Source organism: Engystomops pustulosus, chromosome 6 (assembly GCF_040894005.1).
Source record: "Engystomops pustulosus chromosome 6, aEngPut4.maternal, whole genome shotgun sequence".
Classification (NCBI taxonomy): domain Eukaryota; kingdom Metazoa; phylum Chordata; class Amphibia; order Anura; family Leptodactylidae; genus Engystomops; species Engystomops pustulosus.
The window spans coordinates 8700577-8718443 of NC_092416.1; the positions used below are offsets into that span (position 1 = coordinate 8700577).

At 45.1% G+C, this 17867-nt stretch overlaps 1 protein-coding gene across 1 annotated transcript; it reads left to right on the forward strand.

The window, feature by feature from the left end:
* Positions 1-7543: 7543 nt before the first annotated feature.
* On the forward strand, positions 7544-8455 carry LOC140065272 (N-formyl peptide receptor 3-like). The gene has a single exon (XM_072112869.1). It carries the CDS (start codon positions 7544-7546, stop codon positions 8453-8455), a length of 912 nt encoding a protein of 303 aa, XP_071968970.1.
* The last annotated feature ends 9412 nt before the right edge of the window (positions 8456-17867 follow it).

A 17867-nucleotide genomic window follows, 5' to 3' on the forward strand; every position in this document is an offset into this window, starting at 1 on the left:
TGGCTTTGTTACTGACCTGCTCTCGGAAAGAAGATACACATTTAATATTGTAGAGCTGTGCAGAGACATTTCTGTCCCCGAGACCATTTTCTGTCCCTGGGACCAAAATCTGTCCCGAGCACCAGAAATGTGTCCAACAGTCCCTGCTAGACCAGTTTTCTTTTGGTCTACTTTCCGCCAGTTTACAGCGCCCAAAAATGGCTGTGACACATATTAATTCTGTCTGAGTTTCCACTCCGCCAAAGCCACGCCCCTTTTCGGAGAAGAGTCGGAGCAGAAGGAAAAAGTCATTTTTTCTGTCCCCGACAGCTAATAAATAGGTAGGTGAGCAGAACATGTGGTGAGAGCGCCACAAAACTGGCGGAAACGCCATAGTAAATGTCCCCCATTGTATCATGTTATATATCAGGACAGACCTCATCCACCTGTGTGATACATTGTATCATGTTATATATCAGGACAGACCTCATCCACCTGTGTGATACATTGTATCATGTTATATATCAGGACACAGACCTCATCCACCTGTGTGATACATTGTATCATGTTATATATCAGGACAGAGACCTCATCCACCTGTGTGATACATTGTATCATGTTATATATCAGGACAGACCTCATCCACCTGTGTGATACATTGTATCATGTTATATATCAGGACAGACCTCATCCACCTGTGTGATACATTGTATCATGTTATATATCAGGACAGACCTCATCCACCTCTGTGATACATTGTATCATGTTATATATCAGGACACAGACCTCATCCACCTGTGTGATACATTGTATCATGTTATATATCAGGACAGAGACCTCATCCACCTGTGTGATACATTGTATCATGTTATATATCAGGACAGAGACCTCGTCCACCTGTTTGATACATTGTATCATGTTATATATCAGGACAGACCTCATCCACCTGTGTGATACATTGTATCATGTTATACATCAGGACAGAGACCTCATCCACCTGTGTGATACATTGTATCATGTTATAAATCAGGACAGAGACCTCATCCACCTGTGTGATACATTGTATCATGTTATATATCAGGACAGACCTCATCCACCTGTGTGATACATTGTATCATGTTATATATCAGGACAGACCTCATCCACCTGTGTGATACATTGTATCATGTTATATATCAGGACAGACCTCATCCTCCTGTGTGATACATTGTATCATGTTATATATCAGGGCAGAGACCTCATCCACCTGTGTGATACATTGTATCATGTTATATATCAGGACAGACCTCATCCACCTGTGTGATACATTGTATCATGTTATATATCAGGACACAGACCTCATCCACCTGTGTGATACATTGTATCATGTTACATATCAGGACAGACCTCATCCACCTGTGTGATACATTGTATCATGTTATGTATCAGGACAGAGACCTCATCCACCTGTGTGATACATTGTATCATGTTATATATCAGGACAGACCTCATCCACCTGTGTGATACATTGTATCATGTTATATATCAGGACACAGACCTCATCCACCTGTGTGATACATTGTATCATGTTATATATCAGGACAGAGACCTCATCCACCTGTGTGATACATTGTATCATGTTACATATCAGGACATAGACCTCATCCACCTGTGTGATACATTGTATCATGTTATGTATCAGGACAGAGACCTCATCCACCTGTGTGATACATTGTATCATGTTATATATCAGGACAGACCTCATCCACCTGTGTGATACATTGTATCATGTTATATATCAGGACAGACCTCATCCACCTGTGTGATACATTGTATCATGTTATATATCAGGACACAGACCTCATCCACCTGTGTGATACATTGTATCATGTTACATATCAGGACAGACCTCATCCACCTGTGTGATACATTGTATCATGTTATGTATCAGGACAGAGACCTCATCCACCTGTGTGATACATTGTATCATGTTATATATCAGGACAGACCTCATCCACCTGTGTGATACATTGTATCATGTTATATATCAGGACACAGACCTCATCCACCTGTGTGATACATTGTATCATGTTATATATCAGGACAGAGACCTCATCCACCTGTGTGATACATTGGTAACATAGGGGAGCACATGGTGTGAGATACCGGCTCTCTGCAGCGCTCACACATTATTAGTAACCACAGGACGTAACAATGTGTAGACTTACAGATGACTTAACTGTTCATCCAGATTTCCCATCTCTTCCAATCCTACTCGGCTCCCCATGACCACTTCTACAGCCCATATATACAGGATAGGAGTAGTAGTACTGTGCTGTGCCCATATATACAGGATAGGAGAAGTAGTACTGTGCTGTGCACATATATACAGGATAAGAGTAGTAGTACTGTGCTGTGCCCATATATACAGGATAGGAGTAGTAGTACTATGCTGTGTCCATATATACAGGATAGGAGTAGTAATACTGTGCTGTGCCCATAAATACAGGATAGGAGTAGTAGTACTGTGCTGTGCCCTTATATACAGGATGGGAGTAGTAGTACTGTGTTGTGCCCATATATACAGGATAGAAGTAGTAGTACTGTGCTGTGCTCATATATACAGGATAGGAGTAATAGTACTGTGCTGTGTCCATATATACAGGATAGGAGTAGTAGTACTATGCTGTGTCCACATATACAGGATAGGAGTAGTAGTACTGTGCTGTGCTCTTATATACAGGATAGGAGTAGTAGTACTGTGCTGTGTCCATATATACAGGATAGGAGTAGTAGTACTAGGCTGTCTCCATATATACAGGATAGGAGTAGTATTACTGTGCTGTGTGCATATATACAGGATAGGAGTAGTAGTACTGTGCTGTGTCCACATATACAGGATAGGAGTAGTAGTACTGTGCTGTGCTCTTATATACAGGATAGGAGTAGAAGTGCTGTGCTGTGCCCATATATACAGTATAGGAGTAGTAGTACTGTGCTGTGCCCATATATACAGGATAGGAGTTGTAGTACTATGCTGTGTCCATATATACAGGATAGGAGTAGTAGTACTATGCTGTGTCCATATATACAGGATAGGAGTAGTAGTACAGTGCTGTGCCCATATATACAGGATAGGAGTAGTAGTACTATGCTGTGTCCATATATACAGGATGGGAGTAGTAGTACTGTGTTGTGCCCATATATACAGGATAGAAGTAGTAGTACTGTGCTGTGCTCATATATACAGGATAGGAGTAATAGTACTGTGCTGTGTCCATATATACAGGATAGGAGTAGTAGTACTATGCTGTCTCCATATATACAGGATAGGAGTAGTAGTACTGTGCTGTGTGCATATATACAGGATAGAAGTAGTAGTACTGTGCTGTGTCCACATATACAGGATAGGAGTAGTAGTACTGTGCTGTGCTCTTATATACAGGATAGGAGTAGAAGTGCTGTGCTGTGCCCATATATACAGGATAGGAGTAGTAGTACTGTGCTGTGCCCATACATACAGGATAGGAGTAGTAGTACTGTGCTGTGCTCATATATACAGGATAGGGGTAGTAGTACTGTGCTGTACCCATATATACAGGATAGGGGTTGTAGTACTGTGCTGTGCCCATATATACAGGACAGGAGTAGCAGTACTGTGCTGTGCCCATACATACAGGACAGGAGTAGTAGTACTGTGCTGTGCTCATATATACAGGATATGAGTAGTAATACTGTGATGTGCCCATATATACAGGATAGGAGTAGTAGTACTGTGCTGTGCCCATACATACAGTATAGGAGTAGTAGTACTGTGCTGTGCCCATATATACAGGATAGGAGTAGTAGTACTGTGCAGTACCCATATATACAAAATAGGAGTTGTAGTACTGTGCTGTGCCCATATATACAGTACAGGAGTAGCAGTACTGTGCTGTGCCCATACATACAGGATAGGAGTAGTAGTACTGTGCTGTGCTCATATATACAGGATATGAGTAGTAGTACAGTGCTGTGCCCATATATACAGGATAGGAGTAGTAGTACTGTGCTGTGCTCATATATACAGGATAGGAGTAGTAGTACTGTGCTGTGCCCATATATACAGGATAGGAGCAGTAGTGCTGTGCTGTGACCATATATACAGGATAGGAGTAGTAGTACTGTGTTGTGCCCATATATACAGGATAGAAGTAGTAGTACTGTGCTGTGCTCATATATACAGGATAGGAGTAGTAGTACTGTACTGTGCCCATACATACAGGAAAGGAGTAGCAGTACTGTGCTGTGCCCATATATACAGGATAGGAGTAGTAGTACTGTGCTGTGCCCATACAAAAAGGATAGGAGTAGTTGTACTGATGTGTTTCCATACATGCAGGATGGATGATATAATGCTATATTGTATCCATAGGAGGAGCAGTAGCACTTGTGTTGTGCCCATATTTCACTGAATATATTTATATGTATATATATATGTACAATGACCTCTATATAGATAACACTGACCCATCATTACATCACTACTGACAATAGATGATGTCACAGCTTATCTCCTCCCCCTCCCTGTACAATGACCTCTATATAGATAACACTGACCCATCATTACATCACTACTGACTATAGATGATGTCACAGCTTATCTCCTCCTCCTCCCTGTACAATGACCTCTATATAGATAACACTGACCCATCATTACATCACTACTGACAATAGATGATGTCACAGCTTATCTCCTCCCCCTCCCTGTACAATGACCTCTATATAGATAACACTGACCCATCATTACATCACTACTGACAATAGATGATGTCACAGCTTATCTCCTCCCCCTCCCTGTACAATGACCTCTATATAGATAACACTGACCCATCATTACATCACTTCTGACAATAGATGATGTCACAGCTTATCTCCTCCCCTCCCTGTACAATAACCTCTATATAGATAACACTGACCCATCATTACATCACTACTGACAATAGATGATGTCACAGCTTATCTCCTCCCCCTCCCTGTACAATGACCTCTATATAGATAACACTAACCCATCATTACATCACTACTGACAATAGATGATGTCACAGCTTATCTCCTCCCCCTCCCTGTACAATGACCTCTATATAGATAACACTGACCCATCATTACATCACTACTGACAATAGATGATGTCACAGCTTATCTCCTCCCCCTCCCTGTACAATGACCTCTATATAAATAACACTGACCCATCATTACATCACTACTGACAATAGATGATGTCACAGCTTATCTCCTCCCTCTCCCTGTACAATGACCTCTATATAGATAACACTGACCCATCATTACATCACTACTGACAATAGATGATGTCAAAGCTTATCTCCTCCCCCTCCCTGTACAATGTCCTCTATATAGATAACTCTGACCCAGCATTACATCACTACTGACAATAGATGATGTCACAGCTTATCTCCTCCCCCTCCCTGTACAATGACCACTATATAGATAACACTGATCCATCATTACATCACTACTGACAATAGATGATGTCCAAGCTTATCCCCTCCCCCTCCTGTACAATGACCTCTATATAGATAACACTGACCCATCATTACATCACTACTGACAATAGATGATGTCACAGCTTATCTCCTCCCCCTCCCTGTACAATGACCTCTATATAGATAACACTGACCCATCATTACATCACTACTGACAATATATGATGTCACAGCTTATCTCCTCCCACCTCCCTGTACAATGACCTCTATATAGATAACACTGACCCATCATTACATCAGTACTGACAATAGATGATGTCACAGCTTATCTCCTCCCCCTCCCTGTACAATGACCTCTATATAGATAACACTGACCCATCATTACATCACTACTGACAATAGATGATGTCACAGCTTATCTCCTCCCCCTCCCTGTACAATGACCTCTATATAGATAACACTGACCCATCATTACATCAGTACTGACAATAGATGATGTCACAGCTTATCTCCTCCCCCTGTACAATGACCACTATATAGATAACACTGACCCATCATTACATCACTACTGACAATAGATGATGTCACAGCTTATCTCCTCCCCCTCCCTGTGCAATGACCTCTATATAGATAACACTGACCCATCATTACATCACTACTGACAATAGATGATGTCACAGCTTATCTCCTCCCCCTCCCTGTACAATCACCTCTATATAGATAACACTGACCCATCATTACATCACTACTGACAATAGATGATGTCACAGCTTATCTTCTCCCCCTCCCTGTACAATGACCTCTATATAGATAACACTGACCCATCATTACATCACTACTGACAAAAGATGATGTCAGAGCTTATCTCCTCCTCCCTGTACAATATCCTCTATATAGATAACACTGACCCATCATTACATCACTACTGACAAAAGATGATGTCAGAGCTTATCTCCTCCCCCTCCCTGTACAATGACCTCTATATAGATAACACTGACCCATCATTATATCACTACTGACAATAGATGATGTCACAGCTTATCTCCTCCCCCTCCCTGTACAATGACCTCTATATAGATAACACTGACCTATAATTACATCACTACTGACAATAGATGATCTCACAGCTTATCTCCTCCTCCTCCCTGTACAATGACCTCTATATAGATAACACTGACCCATCATTACATCACTACTGACAATAGATAATGTCACAGCTTATCTCCTCCCACCTCCCTGTACAATGACCTCTATATAGATAACTGACCCATCATTACATCAGTACTGACAATAGATGATGTCACAGCTTATCTCCTCCCCCTGTACAATGACCACTATATAGATAACACTGACACATCATTACATCACTACTGACAATAGATTATGTCACAGCTTATCTCCTCCCCCCTCCCTGTACAATGACCTCTATATAGATAACACCGACCCATCATTACATCACTACTGACAATAGATGATGTCACAGCTTATCCCCTCCCCCTCACTGTATAATGACCTCTATATAGATAACACTGAACCATCATTACATCACTACTGACAATAGATGATGTCACAGCTTATCTCCTCCCCCTGTACAATGACCTCTATATAGATAACACTGACCCATCATTACATCACTACTGACAATAGATGATGTCACAGCTTATCTCCTCCCTCTCCCTGTACAATGACCTCTATATAGATAACACTGACCCAACATTACATAACTACTGACAATAGATGATGTCACAGCTTATCTCCTCCCCCTTCCTGTACAATGACCTCTATATAGATAACACTGACCTATAATTACATCACTACTGACAATAGATGATGTCACAGCTTATCTCCTCCCCCTTCCTGTACAATGACTTCTATATAGAAAAGAGAGGAAGCTCATTTAAGGTGGCTACTCCCATAAAATTAAGGGAAGATATAGGAAAAATGCAATAATAAAAAGTAAAATCACTTCTCAATAAGATCTGGTTTCACCATGTAGCATTAATATCTTACAATATAATTTGTTACTATATTCCCTTTTATATTTTTTTCATCGCAGAAAAAAATTCAGCATCCTCCGTGTATAACATAAGGCTCCAAGAACCATGAATGACAGTGATAATAATTGCACTTCAAGAAGATACAACAGCACCATACAGGTGTACACCCTGGTGGTCCATGTGATGGTTTGTGTATTGGGAGTCACTGGAAATGGCCTCGTAATCTGGTTCTGCTCCTCTAAGATGGAGAAGACGGTCAACACGATGTGGATCCTTAATTTGGCCATCGCTGATTTCCTGTTCACATTTTTCCTTTCTCTAAGAATCACCTACTTAGCTCTCGGTAATCAATGGCCATTTGGACCGTTTATGTGCAACTTGTTCTGGTTTCTGAACAATCTAAACACAGGCATCAGTGTCTTTCAGCTCATGGTCATCAGCATAGACCGTTGTGTTTGTGTCTACTTCCCGGTGTGGTGTAAGAATCACCGGACGATACGATTGGCCAAGATTACAGTCCTGCTTATCTGGATCATCTCTTTTGTCTTCAATATTCCGTACTTCTTCTTCCAGAGCACATGTAATGACCGCGGCAAACTCTACTGTGGTCTTAGCCATGATAAAACCTTCAAGTGGAAGGTGGTGGTCAGGTTAATTGTCTTGATTGTAATCTTCACCATCATCGTCCTGTGTTACGCGGCCATCGCTGTGCAGGTCAAGAGGAAACACATCAACTTATCTTCTAGGCCTTTCAAAGTTTTTGTGGCCATCATCATCTCCTTCTTCATCTGCTTCTTCCCCTACAATATTTTCCTCCTTTTGCAAATTTTTGAACACCAAATAGTTTTGGAAGATATTCGCACTATAAAGGAAATAATGCGATGCCTGATGACGGCCAATAGCTGCATTAATCCCATTCTGTACATCTTCATTGGTCAGGGTTTTAAGGAAAGATTTTGTACCTCCATCCATACTGTGCTCCGGAAAGCCTTCACCGAGAATGTCGAGAACATTTAAAATTTTTCTTGAAATTTGTTGTGAAAATTGTTTCAGCTATAAACTGTCTGTAATTATATATTCGTTCTGTGTATAAGTGTTTAACTGCAGGACATCATCAAGACATCTAAGATATTAAGAAATTATGTCGGTCACATAAGGCCACAATGTCCTGTTGTAGGCCAAAAGGAAGAAGTCGATGTGAGAACAGAGTCGTGTTGTTGAGCACCAAATATAACAAGAGTCTTTTATATTTGATCCTGGGATTCCAACACGTTTCCTGCAGGTGACAATTGACAAGTAATATACAATTACAAAAATTAATTGAAAAAATAAAGATGATTAAATACTGAATTAAAGAAATAATTGATCGTATGATAATAAAGTGTTCTGGAAGCCGGTACAATGGATGATTTTACTTACAAGTTTAGTTCTGGCCACATTAAATCCAAAAGTAATGGGTTACAGCTCTGAGGCAAAGGGGACAGCATCGGTCCTCAGAGTAGTCCCACCATATTTGTCCTGACGGTGGTCTCCTCCTCTGAGGTCCCCTACCATATCGAGTGGTATTCATGATCTTGGACCTTGCCGAAAGCTTTGACTTCTGGTTGTCAGTGGAAGGTTCCTGACTAGAGATGAGCGAACATACTCGTCCGAGCTTGATGCTCGATCGAGCATTAGCGTACTCGTAACTGCTCGTTGCTCGAACGAGTATTTTGCCCGCTCGAGAAAATAGCAGCTCCCGCCGTTTTGCTTTTTGGCGGCCAGAAACAGAGCCAATCACAAGCCAGGAGACTCTGCACTCCACCCAGCATGACGTGGTACCCTTACACATCGATAGCAGTGGTTGGCTGGCCAGATCAGGTGACCCTGGAATAGACTAGTCCCTGCCCGCGCTACTCGTATCATTCTGTGTCTGGATGCCGCTAGGGAGAGAGCTGCTGCTGGTCAGGGAAAGCGTTAGGCTGTTCTATTAGCTTACAACCCAACAGCCTTCTTAGGGCTACAATAACGTTATACTTTTTTTTTTATTTGCTTGTGACTGGGCTTGCTGGCACTAGTAGTGCAGCTAGTACCATATTGTGAGGAATTAGCAGGGGGACTTGCTACCGTTGTGTTTAGCTCTTAGTGACACACATATCCACCTCAAACACCAAAGTGGGAAAATTTATTAGGGGTTTGATTTCAATTAGGCACAGTCTGCCAGTTTCTTTTTATTTTACGTTTATTTTTTCAATAACTCAGTGTCATCTCATCTGGCATAGTAGTGTGCTTTCATACTTGGCTAGAAAATAGCCATAGGAGAATCCAAACGGCTTACTTACGTCTACAATAGCGTTATATATATTTGATTTCTGGTTGATCTGCTGGTGGCTGTAGTTGTTGCAGTGCATCTACTAGCAAATTGTGAGCAATTTGGAGTGAGACTTGCGACCACTGTGTTTTGCGCTTAGTGACGCACATATCCATCGCAAAGACCGAAGTGGGAAAATTTATTAGGGCCCGGGGTTGGATTTCAATTAGGCACAGTCTGCCATTTCCTTTTTTATTTTACGTTTATTTTTTTAATAACTCAGTGTCATCTCATCTTGCATAGTAGTGTGCTTTAATACTTGGCTAGAAAATAGCCATATGAGAATCCAAACGGCTTACTTACGCCTACAGTAGCGTTATATATATTTGATTTCTGGTTGATCTGCTGGTGGCTGTAGTTGCTGCAGTGCATCTACTAGCAAATTGTGAGCAATTTGGAGTGAGACTTGCGACCACTGTGTTTTGCGCTTAGTGACGCACATATCCATCGCAAAGACCGAAGTGGGAAAATTTATTAGGGCCTGGGGTTGGATTTCAATTAGGCACAGTCTGCCATTTCCTTTTTTATTTTACGTTTATTTTTTTAATAACTCAGCATCATCTCATCTGGCATAGCAGTGTGCTTCATACTTGGCTAGAAAATAGCCATAGCAATAGGATAGCATCGTTTGGTTTTAAAAACTAAAAAACACACACAAAAAAAAAAAACACAAAAAAAAGTTAAAAAAAAAAATTAAAGTTATAACTCTCATTTTCAAAATGTTTAACCCGAGGGCTAGGGGTAGAGGACGAGGGCGGGGACGTGGGCGTCCAACTACTGCAGGGGTCAGAGGCCGTGGTCCTGGGCGGGGTGAGACACCACCTGCTTATGAGGGAGCAGGGGAACGCCGCAGAGCTACACTCCCTAGGTTCATGTCTGAAGTTACTGGGACTCGTGGTAGAGCACTGTTGAGGCCAGAACAGTGCGAACAGGTGATGTCGTGGATTGCCGACAATGCTTCGAGCAATTTGTCCACCAGTCAGTCTTCCACGCAGTCCACCCATGTCACCGAAATCGGCACTCCTCCAGCTCCTGCACCTCAGCCTCCTCCCCCCCTCAGCCTCCTCCCCCCCAGTCTGCCCCCTCCCAGCAAAATTTGCCATTTGAACCGGCATACTCTGAGGAACTGTTTTCTGGACCCTTCCCACAGTCACAAACCACTTGTCCGGTTGCTGATGAGCAATTTTCCGATGCCCAGGTTTTCCACCAGTCGCAGTCTGTGGGTGATGATGACCTTGTTGACGTACTGAAAGAAGTGTGTAAAGAGGTGTCCGACGATGAGGAGACACGGTTGTCAGACAGTGGGGAAGTTGTTGTCAGGGCAGGAAGTCCGAGGGGGGAGCAGACTGAGGGATCGGAGGATGATGAGGTGACAGACCCAAGCTGGGTTGAGAGGCCGGGTGAACACAGTGCTTCTGAGACGGAGGAGAGTCCTCGACCAGAACAGGTTGGAAGAGGCAGTGGTGGGGCCAGACGGAGAGGCAGGGCCAGAGCTGGTGCATCAGCGCCAAATGTGTCAACTAGTGAAGCTCCCGTGGCGAGGGCTCCTGCGGCGAGGGCTAGATTTTCAGAAGTCTGGAGGTTCTTTAAGGAAACACCGGATGACCGACGGACTGTGGTGTGCCACATTTGCCAAACCAGGATCAGCAGGGGTTCCACCACTAATAGCTTAACTACCACCAGTATGCGCAGGCATATGAATGCTAAACACCCCACTCAGTGGCAACAAGCCCGTTCACCTCCGGCCGTGCACACCACTGCTCCTTCCCCTGTGTCAGCTGCTAGTCAGCCCCCTGCCCAGGACCCTGCCACAAAAACCCCATCGTCGCCTCCACGATCCTCCACAGCATCCACCAGCGTTCAGCTCTCCATACCCCAGACGCTGGAGCGGAAACGCAAATATAGTGCAACCCACCCGCACGCCCAAGCCCTTAATGTGCACATCTCCAGATTGCTAAGCCTGGAGATGCTGCCCTATAGGCTAGTAGAGACCGAGGCCTTTCGCAGCCTCATGGCGGCGGCCGCCCCTCGGTATTCGGTCCCCAGCCGCCACTACTTTTCCCGATGTGCCGTCCCAGCCCTGCACCAGCACGTGTCAGACAACATAATCCGTGCCCTGACCAACGCCGTTTCTGACAAGGTCCACCTGACCACGGACACGTGGACGAGTGCTGCCGGGCAGGGCCACTATATATCGCTGACGGCACATTGGGTTAACTTGGTGGAGGCTGGGACCGAGTCTGACCCTGCGGCTGGTCATATACTGCCGACGCCGAGGATTGCGGGGCCTACCTCGTTCCAGGTCTCTCAGGCCTACTATGCCTCCTCCTCCTCCCACCCCTCCTCCACCTCCTCCTCCGAACGACCATCCATAGGCATGGCGCCATCAGTCGGTAGCTCTAGGCACAGCAGCAGTGCCGTCGCTAAGCGACAGCAGGCGGTGCTCAAACTGCTGAGCCTAGGCGATAAAAGGCACACCGCCCAAGAACTATTACAGGGCATCACGGCGCAGACTGATCTGTGGCTGGCACCGCTGAACCTGAAGCCAGGCATGGTTGTGTGTGACAACGGCCGTAACCTGGTGGCGGCTCTGCAACTCGGCAGACTGACACATGTGCCATGCCTGGCCCATGTGTTAAATCTGATAGTTCAGCGTTTCCTCAAGACATACCCCAATCTGTCTGATTTGCTCACGAAGGTGCGCCGCATCTGTGCGCATTTCAGGAAGTCCAGCACGGATGCTGCCACTCTCAGGGCAGCGCAGCGCCGCCTCCAACTGCCCGCTCACCGACTGTTGTGCGACGTGCCCACGAGGTGGAATTCAACACTGACCATGTTATCCAGAGTTTACCAGCAGCGCCGAGCGATTGTAGACTGCCAGATGTCAACTTCCACCAGAACTGGTAGTCAGGTCAGTCAGCTTCCTCAAGTCTACAATGAGGAGTGGACGTGGATGTCTGATATCTGTCAGGTGCTGAGTAACTTTGAGGAGTCAACACAGATGGTCAGTGGCGATGCCGCCATCATCAGTCTCACCATCCCGCTGCTTGGCCTGTTGAAAAACTCTCTGGTCAGCATGAAGTCGGAAGCTTTGCGCTCCTCACAAGAGACGGGGGAAGAAGATTCCCTTGTTGATAGCCAAAGCACCCTCAGGTCTGTTTCTCAGCGCATATCGGAGGAGGTGGAGGAGGATGAGGAGGAAGAGGAGGAAAATGTTGGCGAGACACAAGAGGGGACCATTGTTGAGTCATTCACTGTTCAGCGTGTATGGGCAGAAGAAGAGGAGTTGGAGGAGGAGGAAATGGACAGTCAGGCCAGTGAGGGGAGTGAATTCTTACGCGTTGGTACTCTGGCGCATATGGCAGATTTCATGCTAGGCTGCCTATCCCGTGACCCTCGCGTTCAAAGAATTCATTCCAGCACCGATTACTGGGTGTTCACTCTCCTGGACCCACGGTACAAGCAAAATCTTTCCACTCTCATCCCTGGAGAGGAAAGGAGTGTGAGAATGCATGAATACCAGCAGGCCCTGGTGCACAAGCTGAAACAGTATTTCCCTTCTGACAGCGCTAGCGGCAGAGTGCGTAGTTCTGCGGGACAAGTAGCGAGGGAGAGTAGGCGAGCAGGCAGCTTGTCCAGCACTGGCAAGGGTACGCTTTACAAGGCTTTTGCCAGCTTTATGTCACCCCAGCAAGACACTGTCACCTGTCCCCAGTCTCGGCAGAGTAGGGCTGATCTTTACAGAAAGATGGTGAGGGAGTACGTAGCTGACCATACCATCGTCCTAAATGATCACACAGCTCCCTACAACTACTGGGTTTCAAAGCTGGACATGTGGCACGAACTGGCGCTGTACGCCTTGGAGGTTCTTGCCTGCCCTGCCGCTAGCGTCTTGTCCGAGCGGGTTTTCAGTGCAGCTGGTGGCATCATCACCGATAAGCGTACACGCCTGTCGACTGACAGCGCTGACAGGCTGACGCTTATCAAGATGAATAAAGCCTGGATTTCTCCTAATTTCCAATCTCCACCAGGTGAAGGAAGCTCAACCTGAATAATTTATCCACTCCTCCTCCTCATCATTTTCCTCCTTCTCCTCCTCTTTGTACAGTAAAGCAGAGGAAACTGGCTATTTTTTGACAGGGCCCACTGGCTCTAGCTATAGTACTTTATGCATTTAATTTTTATGGAGGGCCACCGACCCGGTCCTCTGTTTTAAACAATTTTTGGGAGTGCCACATACAGGCACTCAATCTATTCAATTTTTCTGGAGGGCCACCTACCTGCTCCTCTGGTTTGAAAACTTTTTTGGACTGCCACATACAGGCACTCAATCTATTCCATTTTTCTGGAGGGCCACCTACCTGCTCCTCTGGTTTGAAAACTTTTTTGGACTGCCACATACAGGCACTCAATCTATTCCATTTTTCTGGAGGGCCACCTACCTGCTCCTCTGGTTTGAAAACTTTTTTGGACTGCCACATACAGGCACTCAATCTATTCCATTTTCTGGAGGGCCACCTACCTGCTCCTCTGGTTTGAAAACTTTTTTGGACTGCCACATACAGGCACTCAATCTATTCAATTTTTCTGGAGGGCCACCTACCTGCTCCTCTGGTTTGAAAACTTTTTTGGACTGCCACATACAGGCACTCAATCTATTCAATTTTTCTGGAGGGCCACCTACCTGCTCCTCTGGTTTGAAAACTTTTTTGGACTGCCACATACAGGCACTCAATCTATTCCATTTTTCTGGAGGGCCACCTACCTGCTCCTCTGGTTTGAAAACTTTTTTGGACTGCCACATACAGGCACTCAATCTATTCAATTTTTCTGGAGGGCCACCTACCTGCTCCTCTGGTTTGAAAACTTTTTTGGACTGCCACATACAGGCACTCAATCTATTCCATTTTTCTGGAGGGCCACCTACCTGCTCCTCTGGTTTGAAAACTTTTTTGGACTGCCACATACAGGCACTATCCAAATTGAATTGTCTCCATAGCAGCCTCCACACGTTGTCTCCATTGCTACCTCCAAAAGTCGTCCATATAGCTGCCTCCATACATCGTCCCTTTATCAAACGAGGTGTGTCAGGCAGAAATTTGGTTTGTTTTCATGGATTCCACATCAAAGTTGTTAACTTTGTCGCCACCCTGCTGTGTTATCCACAAAATACACTGGCAAACTTTTACCATTTACGGATATTATTTCAGCGCTTCTTGCGCATCTGTTTACATTCCCCTCACCCGCCATATCCTAAACTTATAAGAACGCTACTACACTTGATCTTATACAAAAGGTTCTTAGAAGTGCTGTTTGGGGAGTAGCCTAGAGACAGGGGCTTGGATTGGCGAAAGCTCGCCTGGCAGCGGAGCGCCAGCTCCATGCCAAGAACCAACTAACATAGTTTTAACTGCAGCACCTTTAATCTACTACTAGTTCACTGCCTCCATACATGGCCGCCTTATCAAACGTGCTGTGTCAGGCAGAATTTTGGGTTGTTTTCATGGTTTCCACAACAAACTTGTTAACTTTGTCGCCACCCTGCTGTGTAATCCTCAAAATATACTGGCAAACTTTTACCATTTACGGATATTATTTCAGCGCTTCTTGCGCATCTGTTTACATTCCCCTCACCCGCCATATTCCAAACTTATAAGAACGCTACTACACTTAAAGGAAACCTACCACTTGTAGTGGCAGGTTTCTGATGGAAATACCGGGCACCAGCTCAGGGTGAGCTGGTGCCGGAGCTTATTTTCGTTAGTGTTTTAAACCGCGGTATCGCGGTTTAAAACACTTTTTAAACTTTATAGCCGGCGCAGGCAAGTACGCGCTCGGCGCTTACCGTGCGCGCGGCTACATTGGAAGTGAATGAGAGCCGCGCGCATGGTAAGCGGCGAGCGCGTACCTGCCTGCGCCTGCTATAAAGTTTAAAATGTGTTTTAAACCGCGATACCGCGGTTTAAAACACTAACGAAAATAAGCTCCGGCACCAGCTCACCCTGAGCTGGTGCCCGGTATTTCCATCAGAAACCTGCCACTTCAAGTGGTAGGTTTCCTTTAACTTGGTGCAGGCTGGGACCGAGTCTGACCCTGGGGCTGGTCATATACTGCCGACGCAGAGGATTGCGGGGCCTACCTCGGTCCAGGTGTTTCAGGCCTACTATGCCTCCTCCTCCTCCCACCCCTCCTCCACCTCCTCCTCCTCCGAATTACCATCCGTGGGCATGGCGCCATCAGTCGGTAGCTCTAGGCACAGCAGCAGTGCCGTCGCTAAGCGACAGCAGGCGGTGCTCAAACTGCTGAGCCTAGGTGATAAAAGGCACACCGCCCAAGAACTATTACAGGGCATTCCACATCAAACTTGTTAACTTTGTCGCCACCGTGCTGTGTAAGCCACAAAATATACTGGAAAACTTTTTTCATTTACGGATATTATTTCAGCGCTTCTTGCGCAGATGTTTACATTCCCCTCACCCGCCATATCCCAAACTTATAAGAACGCTACTACACTTGATCTTATACAAAAGGTTCTTAGAAGTGCTGTTTGGGGAGTAGCCTAGAGACAGGGGCTTGGATTGGCGAAAGCTCGCCTGGCAGCGGAGCGCCAGCTCCATGCCAAGATCCAACTAACATAGTTTTAACTGCAGCACCTTTAATCTACTACTAGTTCACTGCCTCCATACATGGTCCCCTTATCAAACGAGCTGTGTCAGGCAGAATTTTGGATTGTTTTCATGGCTTCCATGTTAACTTTGTCGCCACCCTGCTGTGTAATCCACAAAATATACTGGCAAACTTTTATCATGTACCGATATTATTTGATCGCTTCTTGCTCACCTCCTTTGGTTCCTCTCTGCTACCCATTGGTTTGAAGCCTGAGTCCATTTAGGGTATGTCGCCATGCCACTCTCTAGCCTGCCGCTGCTGCCGCTGCCTCTGCATGCCGTCCCCTATAGTGTCAGGGTCAATTATTGGATGTTTTAGATGCTATCTATCTAATTTTGGCATCATGGTGCGATTAAGCAGCCTCAGAGGCATCCATGCATGCTGCCCCTGCTGTTTCCTGTCCATTTCCGTGGTGTTTCCATCCTTTTCTGAGGTTCCCAGGTGTTTGGCCAAGCTTCCCTGTGCAGAGCCTTGGTCCCCTTGAAAAATGCTCGAGTCTCCCATTGACTTCAATGGGGCTCGTTACTCGAAACGAGCACTCGAGCATCGGGAAAAGTTCGTCTCGAATAACGAGTACCCGAGCATTTTAGTGCTCGCTCATCTCTATTCCTGACCACGGTCATTGGAATCAGGTTTCAGGTTCTGTTTCAGACGGGAACAACTGAGTTTTCCTGAATGTAAGAAAAGGACAAAATACTAGGATAAGGTATCATATACATATTTTCTGTCCAATTTGGACACTTCATGAATCCGAACAAATCAAATCTCACCCCTGATGGGACCTGCAATGAATTTAAGACAATGGGGGTCATTTACTAAGGGCCCGAATCACGTTTTAACGTCGGGTTACCCGAATTTTACCATTTTGCGGCGATTTTCCCTGAATTGTCCCGGGATTTTGGCGCACGCGATCGGATTGTGTCGCATCGGCGCCACCTTAGTGAGTCGCCGGAAGACAAGAATCAGTGTCGGAGAACCCGCTGCTGGATCGCGAATGGACCGGGTAAGTAAACCTGCCTCAATTTGTTCATCTCTATCAGTTAGTTTTATTACTTATAGTTTCATTATAATTAGTGTAATACGTATGTTTCTTATATATTTTGTTTTCATCTCTCATATTCTTTGGATACGTCTGGTCTCACGCATTTTGTATTCACACACGACTCTTCATTGGACGTTATTATCATGTTCCTCTCCTCTTCCATTTCTCAGTCATAGTTATTGGGTTTGTAGTGTTCTTACGCTCTTTCGCAGGGTTGTACTTTGTGTTTATCTCACTAGATGGTGATGTGGCACCTCATACAATCCTCCATGTGTGTAGGGATCATTACAATGGACGTGCCCTTACGATGTCTTCTGTATACCCTGATAATATCTATGATTATGAATGAATTATGTCTTAGTGCTTGT